We start from the raw sequence: 20,758 nt of genomic DNA on the forward strand, positions 1-20,758 counted from the left end.
CACACACACACACACACACACAAACAGACACACACACCCACACACACAAACAGACACACACACCCACAAATAGACACACACACCCACAAATAGACACACACACCCACACAAATAGACACACACACCCACACACACACAGACACACACACCCACACACACATAGACACACACACCCACACACACAAATAGACACACACACCATACACACACACACACACACACGAAAGACCAAATTCAGTTTGTCTCATTTGTAGGCAGAATTGTAGAGAGTGACAGAGTGTTACTAGTGACACGGAAATGAGGGCTTTAGCCACAACAGCTGAACACACATTAATAAATAAGAAAGATGGACAAACGAACCCAGTCAGAAACATGCAGCTTCCTCTGAACAGACAAATGAATTCACTTTGGCACTTCAGTAATGTAGAGAGTGAGACAATGTTGTTCATTCGCAGGGTTAAATAACGGTCAGGTTGAATAAGAAAACACAACCAGCATTGATGGAATGCTTGCACCTTGCATCCTCAGCCTTCTGAGATCTGCCTCGCTAAACCTTGCCACCTCCCTCCTTTGAGGTATTCCTTGAGAATAAAGGCTTGCATTTATATTGCACCTTTCACAAGTAATGGACATCTCAATGTTCGTTATAGTACATTGAGTAAGAAATCACCTGGATTTAGGAAGGGTTCCAGTCAACGTTTATTTTGGATTCATTCACAGGATGGAGGTGTCACTGGCGAGGCGGCATTTATTGCCCAGAGGGCTGTTCAGATTCAAACCACATTGCTGTGGGCACTGTCGGATCAGCCGTGATCCTATTGAATGGAGGAACATGCTTGAGGGGCTGAATGGCCTGCTCCTGTTCCTATTTCTTATGGTCTTTTGGAGTCTAATGATGGCTATGAAACCAGTACCAACTGTTGGAAAAAACAGCCCTCATTCAATAATAATTAAATGTGAGGCTGGATGAACACAGCAGGCCAAGCAGCATCTCAGGAGCACAAAAGCTGACGTTTCGGGCCTAGACCCTTCATCAGAGAGGGGGATGGGGAGAGGGAGCTGGAATAAATAGGGAGAGAGGGGGAGGCGGACCGAAGATGGAGAGTAAAGAAGATAGGTGGAGAGAGTATAGGTGGGGAGGTAGGGAGGGGATAGGTCAGTCCAGGGAAGACGGACAGGTCAAGGAGGTGGGATGAGGTTAGTAGCTGCATCCCTAAACTAGCCCAGTTCGTCCCCTCCCCCCACTGCACCACACAACCAGCCCAGCTCTTCCCCCCCCACCCACTGCATCCCAAAACCAGTCCAACCTGTCTCTGCCTCCCGAACCGGTTCTTCCTCTCACCCATCCCTTCCTCCCACCCCAAGCCGCACCCCCAGCTACCTACTAACCTCATCCCACCTCCTTGACCTGTCCGTCTTCCCTGGACTGACCTATCCCCTCCCTACCTCCCCACCTATACTCTCTCCACCTATCTTCTTTACTCTCCATCTTCGGTCCGCCTCCCCCTCTCTCCCTATTTATTCCAGTTCCCTCCCCCCATCCCCCTCTCTAATGAAGGGTCTAGGCCCGAAACGTCAGCTTTTGTGCTCCCGAGATGCTGCTTGGCCTGCTGTGTTCATCCAGCCTCACATTTTATTATCTTGGAATCTCCAGCATCTGCAGTTCCCATTATCCTCATTCAATAATGTCCTTTAGTGAAGGAAACTGGCCCATCCTGACCTGGTCTGGTCTACATGAAACTCCACGCCCCCAGCAATGCTACCTCTTAACTGTCCTCTGGGCAATAAATATTGGCGTAACCAGCAAATTTTTAAAAAAAACTACTGCAGAGATAGTGGATGTACTGGTAGTAATTTAAATCCTAGAATATGAGAAAAAAAATCTGCCCTTATTTTGAAAGCGAAAGAGACACGTAAATAAGGCCAGTTAAAACAAACTTGAAGTAGTTCAGAAAAGATCTACAATAACGTTAGCAGAGCTGGAGGGTTTGGGTTATAAAGGATGTCTGAAAGCTGGGGCCTTATTTTCCCTGGAACATCGAACGCTGTGAGGTGAAATGAGAGAGGTTTATAAAATCAATGTGGGGCATGGATAGGGTGAATAGTCAAGGTCTTTTTCCTCGGGTAGGGGAGTCCAAAACTAGAACATAGAGGGGCATAGGTTTCAGGTAAGAGGGGAAAGATTTAAAAGGGACCTAAGGGGCAACTTTTTCACGCAGAGGGTGGTGCGTGTATGGAATGAACTGCCAGAGGAAGTGGAGGAGGCTGGTACAATTACAGCATTTAAAAGGCATCTGGATGGGTATATGAACGGGAAGGGTTCAGAGGGATACGGGCCAAATGCTGGTTAATGGGACTAGGTAAGATTGGGGTATCCGGTAAGCATGGGTAAGTTGGACTTGAAGTTCTGTTTCTGTGCTGTATGACTGCAACCCTATGTCTGTTATTGGAAAAGTGTTGGCCAATCATAAAGGTTGTAACAGCAGAGCATTTAATATACATTAGATGTGGAATATAACATGGGAAAGTGTCAGGTCATACACTTTGGTAGGAAGAATAGAGGCACAGACTATTTTCTAAATGGGGAGAAATTTCAGAAGTTTGGAATGCAAAGGGACTTGGAAATTCTTGTCCAGGATTCACTAAAGGTAAACTGGCAGGTTGAGTTGGTCGTTAGGAAGGCAAATACAACATTGGCATTTATTTCAAGACAACTAGAATATAAAAGCAGGGATGTATTTCTAAAGCTTTTTAAGGCTCTGGTCAGACCACATTTAGAGTATTGTGAGCAATTTTGGGCCCCATACCTCAGGCAGGATATACTGGCTCTGGAGTGGGTTCAGAAGAGGTTCACGAGAATGATTCCAGGAATGAAAAGCTTAACATATGAGCAAGTTTTGAGGACTCTGAATCTATATTCCATGGGATTTAGAAAAATGAGAGGGGATCTAATTGAAACTTACAGAAAACTGAACGGCCTGGACAGAGTGGATGTTTGGGAGATGTTTCCGTCAGCAGGAGAGAATAGGACTCAAGGGCACAGCCTTAGAGTGAAAGGAAGACCTTTCAGAATGGAGAGAAGGAGAAACTTCTTCAGCCAGAGAGTGGTGAATCTGTGGAATTCACTGCCACAGAAGGCTGTGGAGGCCGGGTCACTGAGCATATTTAAGACGAAGATAGATAGGTTCTTGATTGTCAAGGGGATCCGGGGGAAAGTGGGAGAGAATGTCAAGGGTTTCATGGGGAAAGTGGGAGAGAATGTCAAGGGTTTCATGGGGAAAGTGGGAGAGAATGGGGTTGAGAAACTTATCAACCATGATTGAAAGACAGAGCAGACTTGATGGGCCAAATAGCCTAATTTTTGTTCCTATGTCTTGTGGTCTTACATTCTGATCACGAAGAGTTAGCATGGCTTCCTGAAGGGGAAATGATGGCTGATAAATTTATTGGAATTATTTGAAGAGTAACAAGCAGGATAGAGAAAAGGGAACAGAAGTTGGGATTTAGCTGGTGTGTATGAGTCAGTTTCACAGCTGTTACAATTTAAGCTAACCCCAAGAACTGGGCAGCACACTTAGAGGCAGGTCCTTGCCTGAATGAATTACAAAAAAAAATGTGCATTTAAATAAGGCCTTTCAGGCAGTGAAACATCCTAAGATTATTCACTCTGTGCTTTTATCAGATAAAAATTGACACTCAGCTATATAAGGAGATATCAGGGCTAGAGACCAACAGCTCAATCACAACTTCTGTCCAGGCTATGGGCAGTTTTCCGAAGTCTGAGCAAGTGGGGTGGCACAGTGGCTCAGTGGTTAGCACTGCTGTCTCACAGTGCCAGGGACCTGGGTTCGATTCCACCCTGTGTGGGCTTCCTCTGGGTGCTCTGGTTTCCTCCCACGGTCCAAAGATGCACAGGTGAGGTGGATTGGCCATGCTAAATTATCCCATAGTGTTCAGAGATGTGTAGCTTAGGTGGGTGGCTCTGGGCGGGATGTCTGTGGGTCAGTGTGGACTTGTTGGGCCGAAGGGCCTGTTTCCACACTGTAGGGATTCTATGATGAAAGCAAGCCTGTAGGTAAATGAAAGCAAGCATGCAGGTACAGCAGGCAGTGAAGAAAGCTAATGGCATGCTGGCCTTCATCACAAGAGGAATTGAGTATAGGAGCAAAGAGGTCCTTCTGCAGCTGTACAGGGCCCTGGTGAGACCGCAGCTGGAGTATGGTGTGCAGTTTTGGTCTCCACATTTGAGGAAGGACATTCTTGCTATTGAGGGGGTGCAGCATAGTTTCACAAGGTCAATTCCCAGGATGGTGGGACTATCATATGTTGAAAGATTGGAGCGACTGAGCTTGTATACACTTGAGTTTAGAAGGACGAGAGGGGATCTGATTGAGGCGTATAAGATTAAGGGATTGGACACTCTGGAGGCAGGAAGCATATTTCCGCTGATGGGTGAGTCCAGAACCAGAGGACACAGTTTAAAAATAAGGGGTAGGCCATTTAGAACAGAGTTGAGGAAAAACTTCTTCACCCAGATAGTGGTGGATATATGGAATGCTCTGCCCCAGAAGGCAATGGAGGCCAACTCTCTGGGTACTTTCAAGAAAGAGATGGATAGAGCTCTTAAAGATAGTGGAATCAAGGATTATGGGGATAAGGCAGGAACAGGATACTGATTGTGGATGATCAGCCATGATCATAATGAATGGTGGTGCTGGCTTAAAGGGCCGAATGGCCTACTCCAGCACCTATTGTCTATTGTCTATGATCCAAGTGGTTTCATTATACAGTGACAATAAAGACCATTCGATCCCTCATGCCCATGCTAGCTCATTGAATGAGCTGTCCAGTTAATCAGACTTCTAAAACGTTTTCTGATGCTCTTTTTACTTTTCCTTAAATTTGTTCATTCACAGGCTGTGGATGTTGCTGGCTAGACCAGCATTTGTTGCCCATCCTGAATTACCCTGGGGAAGGTGGTGGTGAGACCTCACCTTGAGTTAATTTTTGTAAATTTGCTTTTGAAAATTGTGATTGAATTTGCTTCGACCATGCCTCGAGTTCCAGGTCACAATTCATTGCAGAACCACAGCTCTCCCCTGCTTTTTTGGCCAATCACCTGTCTCCTTCACACCCCGTCCACCAGCCCCTGATTTCCTCTGTCAAAGCTCTTCATGATTTTAAATACTGAACATTTTTCCTTCACTGTCTGCTCAGCAAGAACAATCTCCCTTATGATCAGAGATACGATGATACACCTCTGGAGGAGGTGGGACTTGAACCCAGGTCACTCCGTCTAGAGGCAGGGACACTACCCATTGTGCCACAAGAGCCCCCTTCAACCATATCACTGATCCTTCCCTTCCTCCCCCTCAATCTTAAAAATCTCCTCTATACCATCTCAAAGTCTTTGGCTGTTAATTAGAATATTTCTGACATGGATAAGATAGACAAGTGTAAGAGCATTCTTTCATTAAGTAATTAGAAAGACAGAAGGAGCCATTGTTGTGTGGCGGCAGTGTCCCCATCTGTAAAACAGGAGGCCCACGACCAAGACCCACTTGTTCCAGAGGTCTGTCAGAACATCTGTAAATAGGCTAGAGGAAAAGAGAGAGAGATGGAGAGAGAGACACTGCTGGATGGGTGGGAGCAAGGGAAAATGGAAGGAATAGGTGTAGACATACATATTGCTACATTCCGTCACTAAACTGAATATCAAGAAAAGGTATTAGTGTCTCTTTTCAGACTTGAATGGTTTGGGATCAAAACTTGATGAGTATCCTTCGTCGAACGTGGTGCTCAGTATTGGACCCAGTACTCAGACTGGAACCAAACCACGAATATATAAAGTTTTATCAAACACTATGCCTCTAAAGATACAGAAACATAGAACATAAGAACTGGAGGGGGCCATTTGGCCCACTCTGCCATTCAATATGATCATGGCTGCTCATCCAACTCAGTCCCCTTTCCCACTTTCTCTCCAATATCCCTTGAACGCTATAGCCCTGAACACTATACCTAATACTTCCCTGAAAAATGGCCGTGGCTCAATGGTTAGCACGGCAGCCTCACAGCAGTAAGGACCTACGTTCGACTCTAGCCTCTGTCTGTGTGGTGTTTGCACATTTTCCCCACATCTATATGGGGTTTCCGCCGGGTGCTCTGGTTTCCACCCTCGTTCCAAAAATGTGCTGGCTTGATCGTGGTAAATTGCCACGTAGTGTCCAGAAATTTGCAGGCTAAGTGGAGTAGCCACAGTAAATGTAAGGTCACAGGGATAGGAAGCTCTTCAGAAGGTCGGCTTGATGGGCCATGTGGCCTACTTCCACACTGTAGGGATGTTATAGAAAACATTCAGTGCTTTGGCCCCAGCCACTTCCTGTTGGAGAGAATTCCATAACCTCTCAACTCCCTGAGGGAGGAAGAAATCTCTCCTTAAGACACAGCCCAGGATGTAGTCTGTATTTTTAAACATCCCTCCGGGGTTTACTTTCCCTCTGGGCACACATGCACCTGATGTCCACCCAGTCTCCCTCTCTGACTGTGGTACCATTTTAAGTTGTACTGCCTTTCCTCCTTGCCACCAAAATGCACTATTTTGCTAAAGAGATGGCAGCGTGGAGAGTCTCCTTCAGAGAGGGATGTGAATGATTCATTAAATCCACCTGGATTTCCATTCTAGATACTGACCTTTTTGGAAGCTGTGTTTGGGCTGGAATTAGATGCGGGATGGATTGGGCCTGTTCATCAAATAACAGACTTGACAGACAGTCAACTTGGGGAAGGGAACAGAAGGTGGCTGTGGAACTACAGAGTAACCAGTGGGGATTTCCAAAGGGGTCCCATTTGACCAAATTTTGTGTTACCGCTTCAAGGAAGTCTTTGAACATCGAGAAAGGTGACACAGTAAAAGTGATATATTTGGATTTTCAAAAGGCCATTGATAAGGGGCTGTATAACGGACACATGGCACAGGCCAAAGACTGTGGGGCATGGAACAAGCATCAGAATTGGACAGCAAGATGATTTCAATCCAGAAAACAAAGCATCAGGGTCACAATTCCAGGCAACTAGAATTCCAAAGCAGAAACGGTAAACGTGTACAGAATCTTTGTCAGATAACAACTGGAGTAATGTGTACAACCTCACGGTTTTCAAATGACCCAAAAGACAGAGAGACACTGGAAAAGGTACAAATCAGATTTAGAAAGTTGCCAGAACTGAGAGGTTCCAACCATCAGAAAATACGGAACTGAAAGTGGTTTCTGTCCCTTCAAAAGGCAGATTTGGATTTCTTCAAAACCGAAAAGGGTTCGACCAAACATGTTCTGAGGACTTGGAGAGTCAGAAACTAGGTGTCCTGAAAATAAAGTGGTCAATGATAGATCCAAGAGAAATCTCTTTGCTCAGAGAATGTTTGGAATGTGGAGCTCCCTATCACAGTTTGAGTTGAATAGTGAAGATACGTTCGCGGAGAAACTCGATATATATGCCAGGGAGGAAGGAGAGAGGAATACGGTGATGGAATGAGACAAAGAAGGTGGGAGGAGGCTCATATCTGGCATAATCACTGGCACAGACCACTCAGGCCGAATGGCCACTCATGAGGTGTAAATGCTGTGTGATATCTCAGGGCGAGTCAAATTGACAGAGTGACACTTCAGGATGGCACTCGAGGGCAGCACTGTTGCCTCACAGCACCAGGGACCCAGGTTCGATTCCAGCCTCAGGCAACTGTCTGTGCGAAGTTTGCACATTCTCCCCGTGTCTGCGTGGGTTTCCTCCGGGTGCTCCAGTTTCCTCCCACAGTCCAAAGGTGTGCAGGTTAGGGTGGATTGGCCACTGGAAATTGCCCATCGTGTCCAGGGATGTGCAAACTAGGTGGGTTAGCCATGGGAAATGCAGGGTTTCAGGGAAAGGGTAAGGGTTGGGTTGGGGTGGGACGGTCTTTGGCAAGTCGGTGTGGACTGGATGGGCTGAATAGCTAGTTTCCACACTGTTTGGATTCTGAGATGATGCCAGGAATGGCAACTTTGTACACTTCTCACTGTACGCCTATATCCCTGTACTTTGGATTCTAGATGGAGGAAAGGTTGGGCTCATATCTCAAGTTGCAGTGGCACTTGGAGGAGGGAAGGCTTAAAGGTTGGAGTTTGATGGACGAATATCATGAACAATTTCACGACTGCACTTGTGCCCAGTTCCAAGCGTCCCAGTTATCACGGACAGGGCACAAAAACCCATATCTACTCCATGCTCCTCCCAGACCAGAAAGCAGACGGTGCAGCAAGCAGAAAGAAGCGACAGATAGATTAGGAAAGTGGAAGCCAGCTGCCCAGGAGCTTTCAACATGGAAAAACACACAACTTACCTGAAGAGGTCTTTAAAGGACTGGAAGAGTCTGGGGTGGGGTGGGATGCTTAAAGAACTTGACCTAAATAAAAACAAAACAAAAAAGAAAGGAAGGTTTGCAGCTGATGGATGGTGCTGGTGCTTAGTGGAGGCTGAAGCTTCAAGGGGCATGAACAGTCAAACTCGTCCCTCAAGGAGTTCTGCTTGGCTGCCAAGTGAAGGCATCCAGCTTTCAAGTCACATGGCCCAGCATCAAGATATCCAGGGGTACATGTGTCAAATCAATTCTTCCAAAGTCTTGATCTTAATAGCAGGATTCCGGGTAGCTTTGCAAATGTCAAGATATTTCTTGTTATCACATAGCCATTACACACTACCTATTGTTAGTCACTAACAGTCTCCATTAACAGCTGTTCACTCTCCCGGACAGATCTTCATCAACTCCTTTATCTGTTTGACTGCTCTTCTCACTCTTCAGGCTCTATCCTTTGTCCTATCGTTCACTCCCTACCCCAAACCCTTCCCTATTTTCTGCACATAAAACGATGTTTACCCAGCTACCATTAGCTCTGAGGAAGGGTCACCGGATCCGAAACATTAACTCTCATTCTTTCTTCACAGACTTGCTGAGCTTTTCCAGCAACTTCGGCTTAAATGTTGTTGTGACACATTTCTGAGGTTTGCTTGTGAATATTGACACCCAGAGGATTACCTTTGACAGGGGCAAAACTGACCTCCCATTATCATTAGCATCCTCTTGGGCATCACGTCAATATACTCCTGTACTACTGGGAGTCCTCTTCGGAAATGCTGACAAACACAGAAAATAGGAGCAGGAGTAGGCCATTCAGCCCTTCTAGCCTGCTCCGTCATTCAATACGATTGTCCAACTCTTGCCCCTGTTCCCACTGCTTTCTCCCCATACCCTTTGATCGCTTTAGTCCAACAATCAGTTGACCTAATTTTAAGCTTGGCCGCCCCAGAGCTGTTCTCCTCGCAGCTGCTTGGCCTGCTGTGTTCATTCAGCTCCACACTTTGTTATCTTGGATTCTCCAGCATCTGCAGTTCCCATTATCTCTGATACTATTTTAACCTCACTGCAAAGCCTCTTCCAGGGATGCCTAACCTGAAGAAGTTACCCTCCTCCCTCCGGACCAACCTCAGGGAATCTCTCTCCCACTGCAACTCTCTCGTAATCACTTCGGCCTTGAAACTGCTCACCACCTATCTTCTCCTCTATCCAGCTTCGGTCTGCGTCCCCCTCTCTCCCTATTTATTTCAGAACCATCTCCCCATCCTCCTCTCTGATGAAGGGTCTAGGCCCGAAACGTCAGCTTTTGTGCTCCTGAGATGCTGCTTGGCCTGCTGTGTTCATCCAGCTCCACATTTTATTATCTCCTTGCAGACCAGTTCTGTTTCTGCGGGTCGTTCTTTTGATGACAAAGACACACCGAGTTTCTGACCAGGGGAGCAGCATCCAAAGCCCTTTGTACCCATACCAGGTTCCTCCGGCCAGATTCCAGACCCAATCCACCAGATGTCAGAATCATACAGCGCAGAAAAGGCCGTTTGGCCCATTGAGTCTGTACTGACATAAGGAGGACCAATCCCAATTTCCTGCATTTGTCCCTCGAATGTTATGTTATTTGAAGTGCTCATCCAATTTTTTTTTCAGAAGGTTCTAAGTTTTCTGGCCTCCAGTGCCTTCCCAGGCAGTGCATTCCAGATTCCCAATGTCCACTGAAAATCCCCTCTGAATTTCCTAGCACTTACTCCAAGACTATGCCCTGATTGACTCCTAAGCCAAGGGAAACAGCTGTTTTCTACTCACCCTCACAATCTTACACACCTCCATAAGGTTTGCCCCCTCAGTCCCTTCCACATGCAGGAGATAGCAAGGGAGGCAGTCATTGAAGGTCAGTCTCTAATGATCCACTTCACCACCACCTTCCACAGTACCACTCTCAATCCACACACAAAAGAAATCTACTGAGAAGTCACTCAGGAAAGCCTTAAATTAATCACCAGCATCTACAGTAGATTGGTGGAGAATCCATCTTCAGATTTCCATCAGCCTTTGACTGACGGATTGTTTCCAGCTGCCACTCCTGAGCAGCCTGGTTCTAACTTGCAGTTCTGCACACCTTCCCCAATCCTGGATTTCTGCAAGCCCCACCCTTTGCCATGAGAATATCATTTTACCAGCCCTTTGAAACCTATAAACCAATTTAAGCACTTCGACCTCATCACCCTTCGACCTTCTAAACTTGAGGGTGTGTGAACTAACTGCACAGGGGCCGGTACCTTGTCACCGAGTAACTGCTTATTTCCACAGGTGCAAAACACATGCTCTGACCAGCCAGCTCAGAGCCGGTCATACAGCACAGAAACAGACCCTTCGGTCCAACCAGTTCATGCCGAATATAATCGCAAACTAAGCTACTGCCACCTGCCTGTTCCTGGGCCACAATCCCTCCAAACCTTTCCTATTCACATACTTATCCAAATGTCTATTAAACATTGAACTGTGCCCACATTCAACACTTCCTCAGGAAGTTCATTTCACACACAAACTATCTTCTGCATAAAAAAAATTCTCTCAGGTCTTTACTAAATCTCTCTCCCCTCACCTTAAAAAACACACCTATTATTGAAATCCCCTTTCCCAGTGAAAAGACACTGACTATAAACCTTACCTATGCTCATTATTTTATAAACTTCTACACACCTCTCGATCTCCTGCGCTCCAGCGAAAAACATCCCGGCCCATCCAGCCTTTCTTTATAACTCAAACCTTCCACACCCAGCAACATCTGGTAAAACTCTTCTGAACCCTCTCCAGTTTAACAATATCCTTCTGTTAACAGAGCAGCCAGAACTGGACACAGTACAGCAGAAGCCTCACCAATGCCCTGTGCTACATTAACATGACTTCCCAACTCCTCAACAACTGAGCAATGAAGGCAAGTGTCTTAAACACCTTTTTAACCACCCTGTCCATGTGTGACGCAAACTTCAAAGAATTATGTGCAAGTACTTCTGCTATAACATGTGTTTTGTTAATGTGAATTCGCTGCAAGCTGACTGATGAATAATGGACACTGTTCGGATAACGCTAACTTTCTGCTGTACAGCTATTGTGATTATCTACAGCAATTTCGCTCTGTCACAATTTTCTATGGCAATTTTCTATAGTGTGAGGTCACGCACAATTGCCACTATAGCATTATAGGAGAACAACCTGACCTTGAACCCCTAGGTCCCTCTGTCCTACAGCACAACCCAAGGGCCTATCATTAATCGTATAAACCCTGTCCTTGTATGTTGTACCAAAATGCAATATCTCGCATTCATCCTGACGGAATTATATCTGCCATTTTTCAGCCCGTTGACCCACTTGATCAAGATGCCATTGAGAAGACTCTCTGAAGCTCCTGCTTCTGTCTGTCAGCCAGGGATCCCTGATTTGCCCAGGCTAACAACCCCAATCAAGGATCTCATAGTCAAAGTTACTGCAACATGTCTTCACGATGTAACTAGCCGAACGGGGTGGGAAACAGAATTCCACGGCAACATACCTCTGGATTGACATTCATCAATTTAGCGTAGCTTTGGCAGTACAGATTTGATGGGCCAAAGGGTGTCTTCTGCCTGCAGTGTATGATTCTATCATTCTCAATGGGCAGTTAGGAATATTGCTGGCCTTACCTGTGAGGTATATGGATCTATTCAAGGAATGTGGGCGTCTCTGGCTGGGCCAGCATTTATTGCCCAACCCTAATTGCCCAGAGGGTAGTTAAGAGTCAACCACATTGCTGTGGGTCTGGAGTCACATGCAGGCCAGACCTTTATTCTAATAATAGCTACTGGGCTCTGTTTCAGGAGCTATACTTGCTAATGTCAGATTACATGTGCTTGGGAATAGAGTGGACAGGATTTCAGAGATTTTTGTTGCCCCTCTCCTTATTAATTAAAGTCTCCATATTCACTGAAAAAAGAGAGTGAACTATCTTCTATCAACAACTTGGACATAATCTTGCTACGTGGCCCACATCTTGGCAAAAGACATAAAAATATCAAGAACCTCACTTAAAAGATCTCTATGGCTCCAGCCTGGATGAAAGAGAAGGTGAGGAACAAGGAGTGACCTTCTGCCCCTCAACCTTGCTCCTGGCCGTCACACCCAGTCAGTATATCATACTCCTAACTTTCACCATAGACTTCACTCAAAGTAGATGCTCAAAAATGAACTTTATGAAAATGAAAAATGAGTTCTGGTTCTGATATTTTTCTTAACAGATGCTTCCAGACCTGCAAAATCTTCTGTTTTTGTTCAAAAAAATGATTGCTTGGTTGCCACCAAGGGTGAAATGACTACCTTTTATAATTTTTGCACAGCAACACAACTCACTTGTTCTAAAAGATAGTAAGAACCGGTCAATGCTGGAGTCTGAGATAACACAGTGTGGAGCTGGAGGAACACAGCAGGCCAGGCAGTGTCAGAGGAGCAGGGAAGCTGACATTTCCGGTCAGGATCCTTCTTCACTCATTCTAAACATGCTTCAGACTAAACCTCCAACAAATGTGAACAGTACTGATTCCCTTATATAGGGAAAGATTGGAATTAACTTTGGAAGCAGCCCAGAAAAGGTTCATAGGCTGATGCGAGGTGTGGAGGGATCGTCTTATGAGGAGAGGTTCAGTCGATTGGGCCTGTACTCATTGAGATTCAGAGGAATTGAGAGGCGACCTCATTGAAGCATACAAGATTCTTAGAAGACATGACGGGGGAGATGTAGGAAGGTTGTTGCCCTTGAGGAAGAATCTTGGACCGGACAGCATCATCTCAGAATAAGAGGTTGCACATTTAAGGCAGAGATGCCGAGGAGTTTCTTCTCTCAAGGGGAGTGCATCTCTTTACTGCAGAGGGCTGTTATGGCTGGGTCACTAAGTAAATTCAAGGCTAAGAGAGACAGATTACTTTTTTAAAATCAGGAAGAGAATCAAGGGCTGTGGGGAGAAGGTTGGTAAGTGGAGTTGAGAATGATCAGATCAACCACGATCACATTGAATGGCAGAGCAGGCTGGATGGGCTGAACGGCCCACTTCTGCTCCTACATATAATGGTGACTCTCCAGGTGCAAAGTGAGCTTCCATTTCATTAATAACCTCCATGTGTGTCACTAGGAAGGGGCTGATGTCAATCGATCCCAGACTCACATGAGGACAGACAGAGAGTAGAATAACTCATGTATTCCCCTGAGTTTAGGAAAAGGGGACATGATTGCAATGCACCTCGTCAAATTCTTTGGGATTGGAATAGGGTCAATCCCAAGAGGCTACTTCCTACCCCGAGGGTGTAGAACACAGACGCCTAGTCTGAGGGTTAAGGGTCTGTTTCTTTGGGACTGAGGTGAAGCCGGAACACCTTCACTCAGAAAATGATAAATCTTTGGAATCCTTCACCCCAAAGGGCTTCGAAGCTCAGACATTCATTTCCTTTTAGTCCCTCAGACAATGTGGGCATTGCTGGCTAAGGCAGGATTTATTACCTCTTGGGCAGTTAACAGTCAAGCCCATTGCTGCGGGTCTGGAGTCACGTGTAGGCCAGATCAAGGAGGGATGGAAGGATTCCACCCCTGAGGGATATTAGGGAACCAGATGGGTTTTTACAACATTTAACAGTGGTTACAAGGTCATCTATTTGACTAGAGTTGTATTTCAGACTTGTATTGAAGTCAAACTGTAACCATTGGGCTCACTGCTGCCTCACAGCACCAGGGGCCTGGGTTCGATTCCACCATCGGGCAACCGTCTGTGTGGAGTTTGCACATTCTCCCTGTGTCTGCGTGCGTTTCCTCCAGGTGCCCCGGTTTCCTCCCACAGTCCAAAGATGTGCAGGTTAGGGGAATTGGTCATGCTAAATTGCCCCACAGTATCCAGGGACATGCGGGCTGGGTGGATTAGCCATGGGAAATGCAGGGTGATAAGGATAGAACCGTGGGACTGGATGAGATGCTGTTCAGAGGGTTGGCGTTGACTCGATGGGCTGAATGGCATGCTTCCACACTGTCGGGATTCTACAATTCTGTAATCAGCCACAGTGGGATTTGAACCCATGTCCCCATGGGGTTCTGGATTACTAATCCAGTAAAATAACACTAATCCACCTCGTTTATAGATTCTGAAAGGTTAAGTGAGATTAGCAAGTTAAGGTCCGGATTGTGCATCCACTAGGATCACTCTGAGATGCAGAAGAGAGCTGAAAGATCAGGTGGCTCTCTCCCGCTCCTTCTTCTTACATTGGAAATTAGAAATCAAATCCCTCCCCCTCCCTCCCAAACTCTCGATCGCCAGAACTGAACCAGCTCAGACAACAATCTCAATCAAGATTGAGCCAGGGCGCTTCTCCTGACCCCACCCTCAGACGGTATTGGCTGTGAAGCACCGAGAAAGATCGCGGGCTTACCTAAAACTCCGAAATGGTTTGAAGATCTTGGTCTCCTGGTGAGTGGCTGCCTCGGGTGACAGTTTCTGAACTGGGTGGAAGACTTCTCTGAAAATTAAAGCAGAGCTTGTTAAGCAGCCTAATCAGGAACTGTTCAGAAACAATTAACTCTGCACTGTCAGTAGGGGCAGTATCATTGGGGGAAAAAAAATGGTTAACATATTATGTAAAGATTTCTGAGCAAAAGTTACAACATCAAGTTTTTCATCCTGCACCCACTAGGGCCAGGATGTAAAGGTTCGGTTTATGAATATGCGTTGAATCTAGCGCAAAAACACAGAGCGAGCCCAAATGTGTTGAGAGAGTAGGAACTGCTGATGCTGGAGAATCTGAGATAACAAGGTGTGGAGCTGGATGAACGCCGCAGGCCAAGCAGCAACAGAGGAGCAGGAAAGCTGACGTTTTGGGCCTAGACCCTTCTTCAGTTAAAAAAAAATGAATTGTAGAGCAGGGTTCATAGATCATAGAATCCCTATAGTGGGGAAACAGGCCCTTCGGCCCAACAAGTCCACACCGACCATCCCACCCAGACCCATCCCCCTTTAACCCTCCCAATCTCAGCAGACCTTGAACACTATGAGCAATTTAGCATGGCCAATCCATCTAACCTGCACATCTTTGGACTGTAGGAAGAAAACGGAGCAGCCGGAGAAAACCCACACAGTTCAGTCAGAAAGGAGCTGATCTGCCTGTGTTTTGGTCCAAAATGGATAACCTCACTCTTACTTAGTGAACCCCATCTGCCATAGTTTTGCACATTCACTTAATCTATCAGTATCCCTTTCCAATTTTGTGCCATCATCTACACTGTCTACAATGCCACCAAACCAACGTCATCAGCAAATTTGGATATATGCCTTTCTATGCCATTCTCCAAATCGTTAATAAATAATGTAATTAATTGAGGCCTAACAAGATGTTAGTGAGACACCACTGGTCACATTCTGCCTATTTGAGGACCGACCCTTCCAGAAGTTATTGCAAATGAAAATAGAACAAAGTTGGAGGGAAAAAGCAGGGAAACAGAGAGTACTTTCGAATAGCAGACAGGTATGATGGGCCAAATGGCTGTGTTCCAGCCTATTTAGAGATGCAGAGCACTGTAAGTACAGTTAAATGGTGAATGGGAGAGGCACACAGTCCCCTTCCATAAAACTCACGCGTCTAAGGAGAGGGGGACACGGGAAACAATGGCCAGGTCCTTCTCCAAATTCTTCTCCTTGACCCTGAGAAAGACAAAGAACGATCACCAGATCCCAGCACTGCTAAACGATCTGTCTGCAAGTAATCCATACTAACACAACACCTGATTTTTCAAAAAGATGCAAAATCATGCAGAGGAACAGCATTTGACAGGGAAGGTCTAGAGGGGAAGCTTTACTCTGTATCTAACCCCGTGCTGTCCCTGCCTGGTAATATTTGATGGGGACAGTGTAGAGAGAGCTTTACTCTGTATCTAACCCCGTGCTGTCCCTGACTGGTAATACTTGATGGGGACAGTGTAGAGAGAGCTTTACTCTGTATCTAACCCCGTGCTGTCCCTGACTGGTAATACTTGATGGGGACAGTGTAGAGAGAGCTTTACTCTGTATCTAACTCCATGCTGTCCCTGCCTGGTAATATTTGATGGGGACAGTGTAGAGAGAGCTTTATTCCATATCTAACCCCATGCTGTCCCTGTCCCTGGGAGTGTTTGATGGGGGACAGTGTAGAGGGAGCTTTACTCTGTATCTAAGCCCATGCTGTGTACATAGCTGCCAGTCGGTGACGATGGAACGAATGGTATCTTCTGTTATATTTGTCTGTTTTCTGAGTCACTCAGTGGCTCAGCCCCGTTACCTCTTTGGCTTCTCATTCCGATAATTGAGATCTCTCGCTGCTTGAGCCTTGATATCGATCATGCTCTGAATCAGTTCTGTTCCCTCCACCTCCTGCTTCAGGAGTTGTTCCCACTGTGAACGGTAAAGCTGTTGAAGGCTGTCATACTCCTCTTTGAGTCTGCTATTGGCTTTCTCCAACTCTCCGAACTGTGCTAGCAATCGCTCCCGCTCTCCCTCCAACTCAGACAGCTTCGCCTTCAGCTCCACCAGCCTGGATACAGTGTGGACATTTATTGAAAAGAACATCAGAATGGTCACCCTCTGCGCCCAGGCACTGAAATACCCACCCACTATGGGAAGCAGAAAGAAAAAGAGGGAAAGAGTATACGGAGGAGAGAAGGCAGGAGAAGTGAGAGAGAGCGAGGGAAATGTCTGCAGCGAGGGAGATACATATATAAATTTAAAAAAGAAAGAGATAGAGAAACAGAAAGGACAGGGAGAAAAATGGACTGACTGAGCGAGTTGTGGGGAAAGCCAGCGGTGGCGGCAGAAGAGCGAGACAGAGGGAGAAGCGGCACGAGAGAGAGAGCGAGAGAGCGAGAGCGCGATGGACAGAAAGGGGCGGATAGCAAACCAGACAGAGAAAGAAAGCTGGAGATAATTACGGACAAAGAGTATATGGAGTGAAATGGAGAAAAAGAACGAGGATGTGAGAAAGAAAGAATTTGTATTGCACTTTTCACAACTTCTCGCCTTCACAAAATATGCATGAAAACACAGACATCCTTTTGCACCTGAGTCAAGTGATCACCTTTCCTACGATGGTGAACAAAAGTGAAATGTAGGCCAAAGCAGCTGGTGGGAGGGGAGCTGTCCTGTTCCATGCTGTTTTACACACAGCGACACAGGACCCTCACTCTGAACCAGCGTACATCCCCCATGTAGGGCTTTACAGGACCCACCTGCCCAAGAATGAGGGAACAACCATTTCCTGGTCATACTAAACAAGCCTCAAATAGTTAACAAGCTATACAATGCGGCGCTCCCTCGGCACCGGCCCTCCGACAGTGCGGCGCTCCCTCGGCACCGGCCCTCCGACAGTGCGGCGCTACCCTCAGTGGCTCACAAGGGAGTGTCAGCTTTAAGTGGGCAGTGGTGGAGGGTGGGGGTTCATCTTTTAGTGCCACATTCTTCTGTGTCTGTCTCCCTCGCTCCGCATGCGTGCCTGCTGTCTATGATTATAGCCTGAATCACAGACTTGTCACGTGTGTCTGTCACCCCTCAGGCTTCCCCACAGAAACGCGGAGAACATTCTCACCTGTTCTGACTGACCTCGAGTTCCACTTCTCTGTGTTTGCGCTGTTTGCTCAGATCGAACACCTCCTGCGCAAGCTGTGGGTGGGGTGTTGTGAGGGGGTGGGGCAGAAGGAGCACAAAAAAAATGAAGAATTAAACATAGTGGTCCATTCATCTCTAGATCCCAGTCTACTCTCCAAGGAGATTGAGAACTCCACCCTCAGCTAGACTGCCACCAATGCATGAGTCATAGGAGCAGAAGTAGGCCATTCAGCCCATCGAATGTGCTCTGCCATTCAATGAGATCACGCCTGATCCGATAATCCTCGGCTCCACTTTCCTGCTTTTCCCTATGACTCTCCAATCCCTGACTGATTAAAAATTGGTGTGTCATCGCCTTAATGACCCAGCATCTGCAGTGAGGAATTCCACAGAATCACTATCCCCTGGGACAAGAAATTCTGCCTCATCTCTGTCTTCAGTGGATGATCCCCTAGTCTGAAGATGATGCCCTCTGGTTCTAGAAGCTTCCACAATGAGGAAACAATCTTTCCACATCTCCCTCCGCCAAAGCATCTCAGGGGACAGTTGGTATTCCAAGTTCATTGACCCTTCTTCGGAAGGGATAGTAGCTTTTACAAGGTGGTGGTAGATACTCCAAAGTTGGGGATTGAGGGCGCAAGGAGTGAGAAGATAGGAAGAGATGGAGCTGAGAGAGAGCGAGAATGACAAAGCAGTAGGTGATAGTTAGCCACGGAGAAAGATTACCTGATAAAATGGACAGCAACCAGATGAAAATAGACAAGCTGTGGTGAAACCAGTCCACATCAGTACAGGGCCTGGGGTGCGGGCGGGTAAAGGACTTAGAAGGAGGTAGTTCAGGCCCTAACATTAATGACCTCAATTTTGAGTGCTGAAGACTGCAGGGTCCCCCAAGCAGATAACGAGATGTGGTTCTTAACTCTGCTTTCGCTCCACAATGCTGCCAAACCTGCCGAGTTTCTCAAAAGATGCCTGCTTTTCTTTCAGATCTCCAGCATCCACAATTCTTGGTTTTATCCCCTAAGATTCTCATATGTTTCAGTTTCTAGGTCACCTCTAATTCTTCTTTATTCCAAAGAATATACGCTCTGTACGTTTAAAAAACATGGGAAGGTTACTGATGAATGTGTTCAGAAACTGATTTTCACATTTTAAAATAAAAAGTTTGAGTAGGCCAAGCCAAGCTTTGCTCTGGGACATTACACATCGAGTGCTAACATGAGCTGTGACCTAACTGAGAAGACTGAAACTGAAAAGAGGGCAGCAACTGGACTGTTAATCCAGAGACCCAGGTAATTCTATCTCCTTCCCAAAACCCACAAACCCGCCTGCCTGGGTCGACCCATTGTCTCAGCCTGCTCCTGCCCCACCGAACTCATCTCCACCTATCTGGACTCCATTTTCTCCCCTTTGGTCCAGGAACTCCCTACCTACGTCCGTGACACCACCCACGCCCTCCACCTCCTCCAGGGCTTCCAATTCCCTGGTCCCCAACACCTCATTTTCACCATGGACATCCAGTCCCTATACACCTGTATTCCGCATGCAGATGGCCTCAAGGCCGTCCGCTTCTTCCTGTCCCGCAGGCCCGACCAGTCCCCCTCCATCGACACCCTCATCCGCCTAGCCGAACTCGTCCTCACCCTCAACAACTGCTCTTTCGATTCCTCCCACTTCCTACAGACTAAGGGGGTGGCCATGGGCACCCGCATGGGCCCCAGCTATGCCTGCCTCTTTGTAGGTTACGTGGAACAGTCCCTCTTCCGCACCTACATAGGCCCCAAACCTCACCTCTTCCTCCGTTACATTGATGACTGTATCAGCGCCGCCTACTGCTCCCCAGAGGAGCTCAAACAGTTCATCCACTTCACCAACACCTTCCACCCCAACCTTCAGTTCACCTGGGCCATCTCCAGCACATCCCTCACCTTCCTGGACCTCTCAGTCTCCATCTCAGGCAACCAGCTTGTAACTGATGTCCATTTCAAGCCCACCGACTCCCACAGCTACCTAGAATACACCTCCTCCCACCCACCCTCCTGCAAAAATTCCATCCCCTAGTCCCAACTCCTCTGCCTCCGCCGCATCTGCTCCCACGACAAGACATTCCACTCCCGCACATCCCAGATGTCCAAGTTCTTCAAGGACCGCACTTTCCCCCCACAGTGGTCGAGAACGCCTTTGACCGCGTCTCCCTCATTTCCCGCCACACATCCCTCACTCCCCGCCCCCACCACAACCGCCCAAAGAGGATCCCCCTCGTTCTCACACACCACCCTACCAACCTCCGGATACAACGCATCATCCTCCGACACTTCCGCCATCTACAATCCGACCCCACCACCCAAGACATTTTTCCATCCCCACCCTTGTCTGCTTTCCGGAGAGACCACTCTCTCCGTGACTCCCTTGTTCGTTCCACACTGCCCTCCAACCCCACCACACCCAGCACCTTCCCCTGCAACCACAGGAAATGACTTCCTTCCACACTGTAGGGATTCTTTAAAAAGATGGTGATAAATGAAGAATTTACAGGGTCACAGACCGAAAGATAAACCAAATGTCTGAAAAAGGCTGTTCCAGAAATAGTAGGAACTGCAGATGCTGGACTCAGAGATAGCACAGTGTGCATCTGGAGGAACAGAGCAGGCCAGGCAGCAGCAGAGGAGCAGGAAAGCTGCCGTTTTCAGGTTGGGACGAAATTTCTGAAGAAGGGTCCTGACCCGAAACGTCAACT

The 20,758-nt window shown here is 47.0% G+C and overlaps 1 protein-coding gene across 5 annotated transcripts in view; it reads right to left on the bottom strand.

Moving 5' to 3' along the window:
- Window positions 1-20,758, bottom strand: part of LOC132209780 (autophagy-related protein 16-1-like) — a 164,965-nt gene that overhangs the window by 96,545 nt on the left and 47,662 nt on the right. For 3 of the 5 annotated variants that reach the window (XM_059646848.1, XM_059646847.1, XM_059646851.1), the window contains 5 exons: window positions 18,002-18,075; window positions 16,703-16,954; window positions 16,024-16,089; window positions 14,825-14,911; window positions 8,375-8,437 (listed from right to left, as the gene is read on the bottom strand). In XM_059646848.1, the coding sequence (XP_059502831.1) occupies window positions 8,375-8,437; window positions 14,825-14,911; window positions 16,024-16,089; window positions 16,703-16,954; window positions 18,002-18,075 (542 nt within the window). The remainder of the gene's footprint in view (window positions 1-8,374; window positions 8,438-14,824; window positions 14,912-16,023; window positions 16,090-16,702; window positions 16,955-18,001; window positions 18,076-20,758) is intronic. The other 2 variants (XM_059646850.1, XM_059646849.1) reach the window with 1 other exon arrangement.

This window comes from Stegostoma tigrinum, chromosome 6, assembly GCF_030684315.1.
Source record: "Stegostoma tigrinum isolate sSteTig4 chromosome 6, sSteTig4.hap1, whole genome shotgun sequence".
In the NCBI taxonomy this organism is placed as follows: Eukaryota; Metazoa; Chordata; class Chondrichthyes; order Orectolobiformes; family Stegostomatidae; genus Stegostoma; species Stegostoma tigrinum.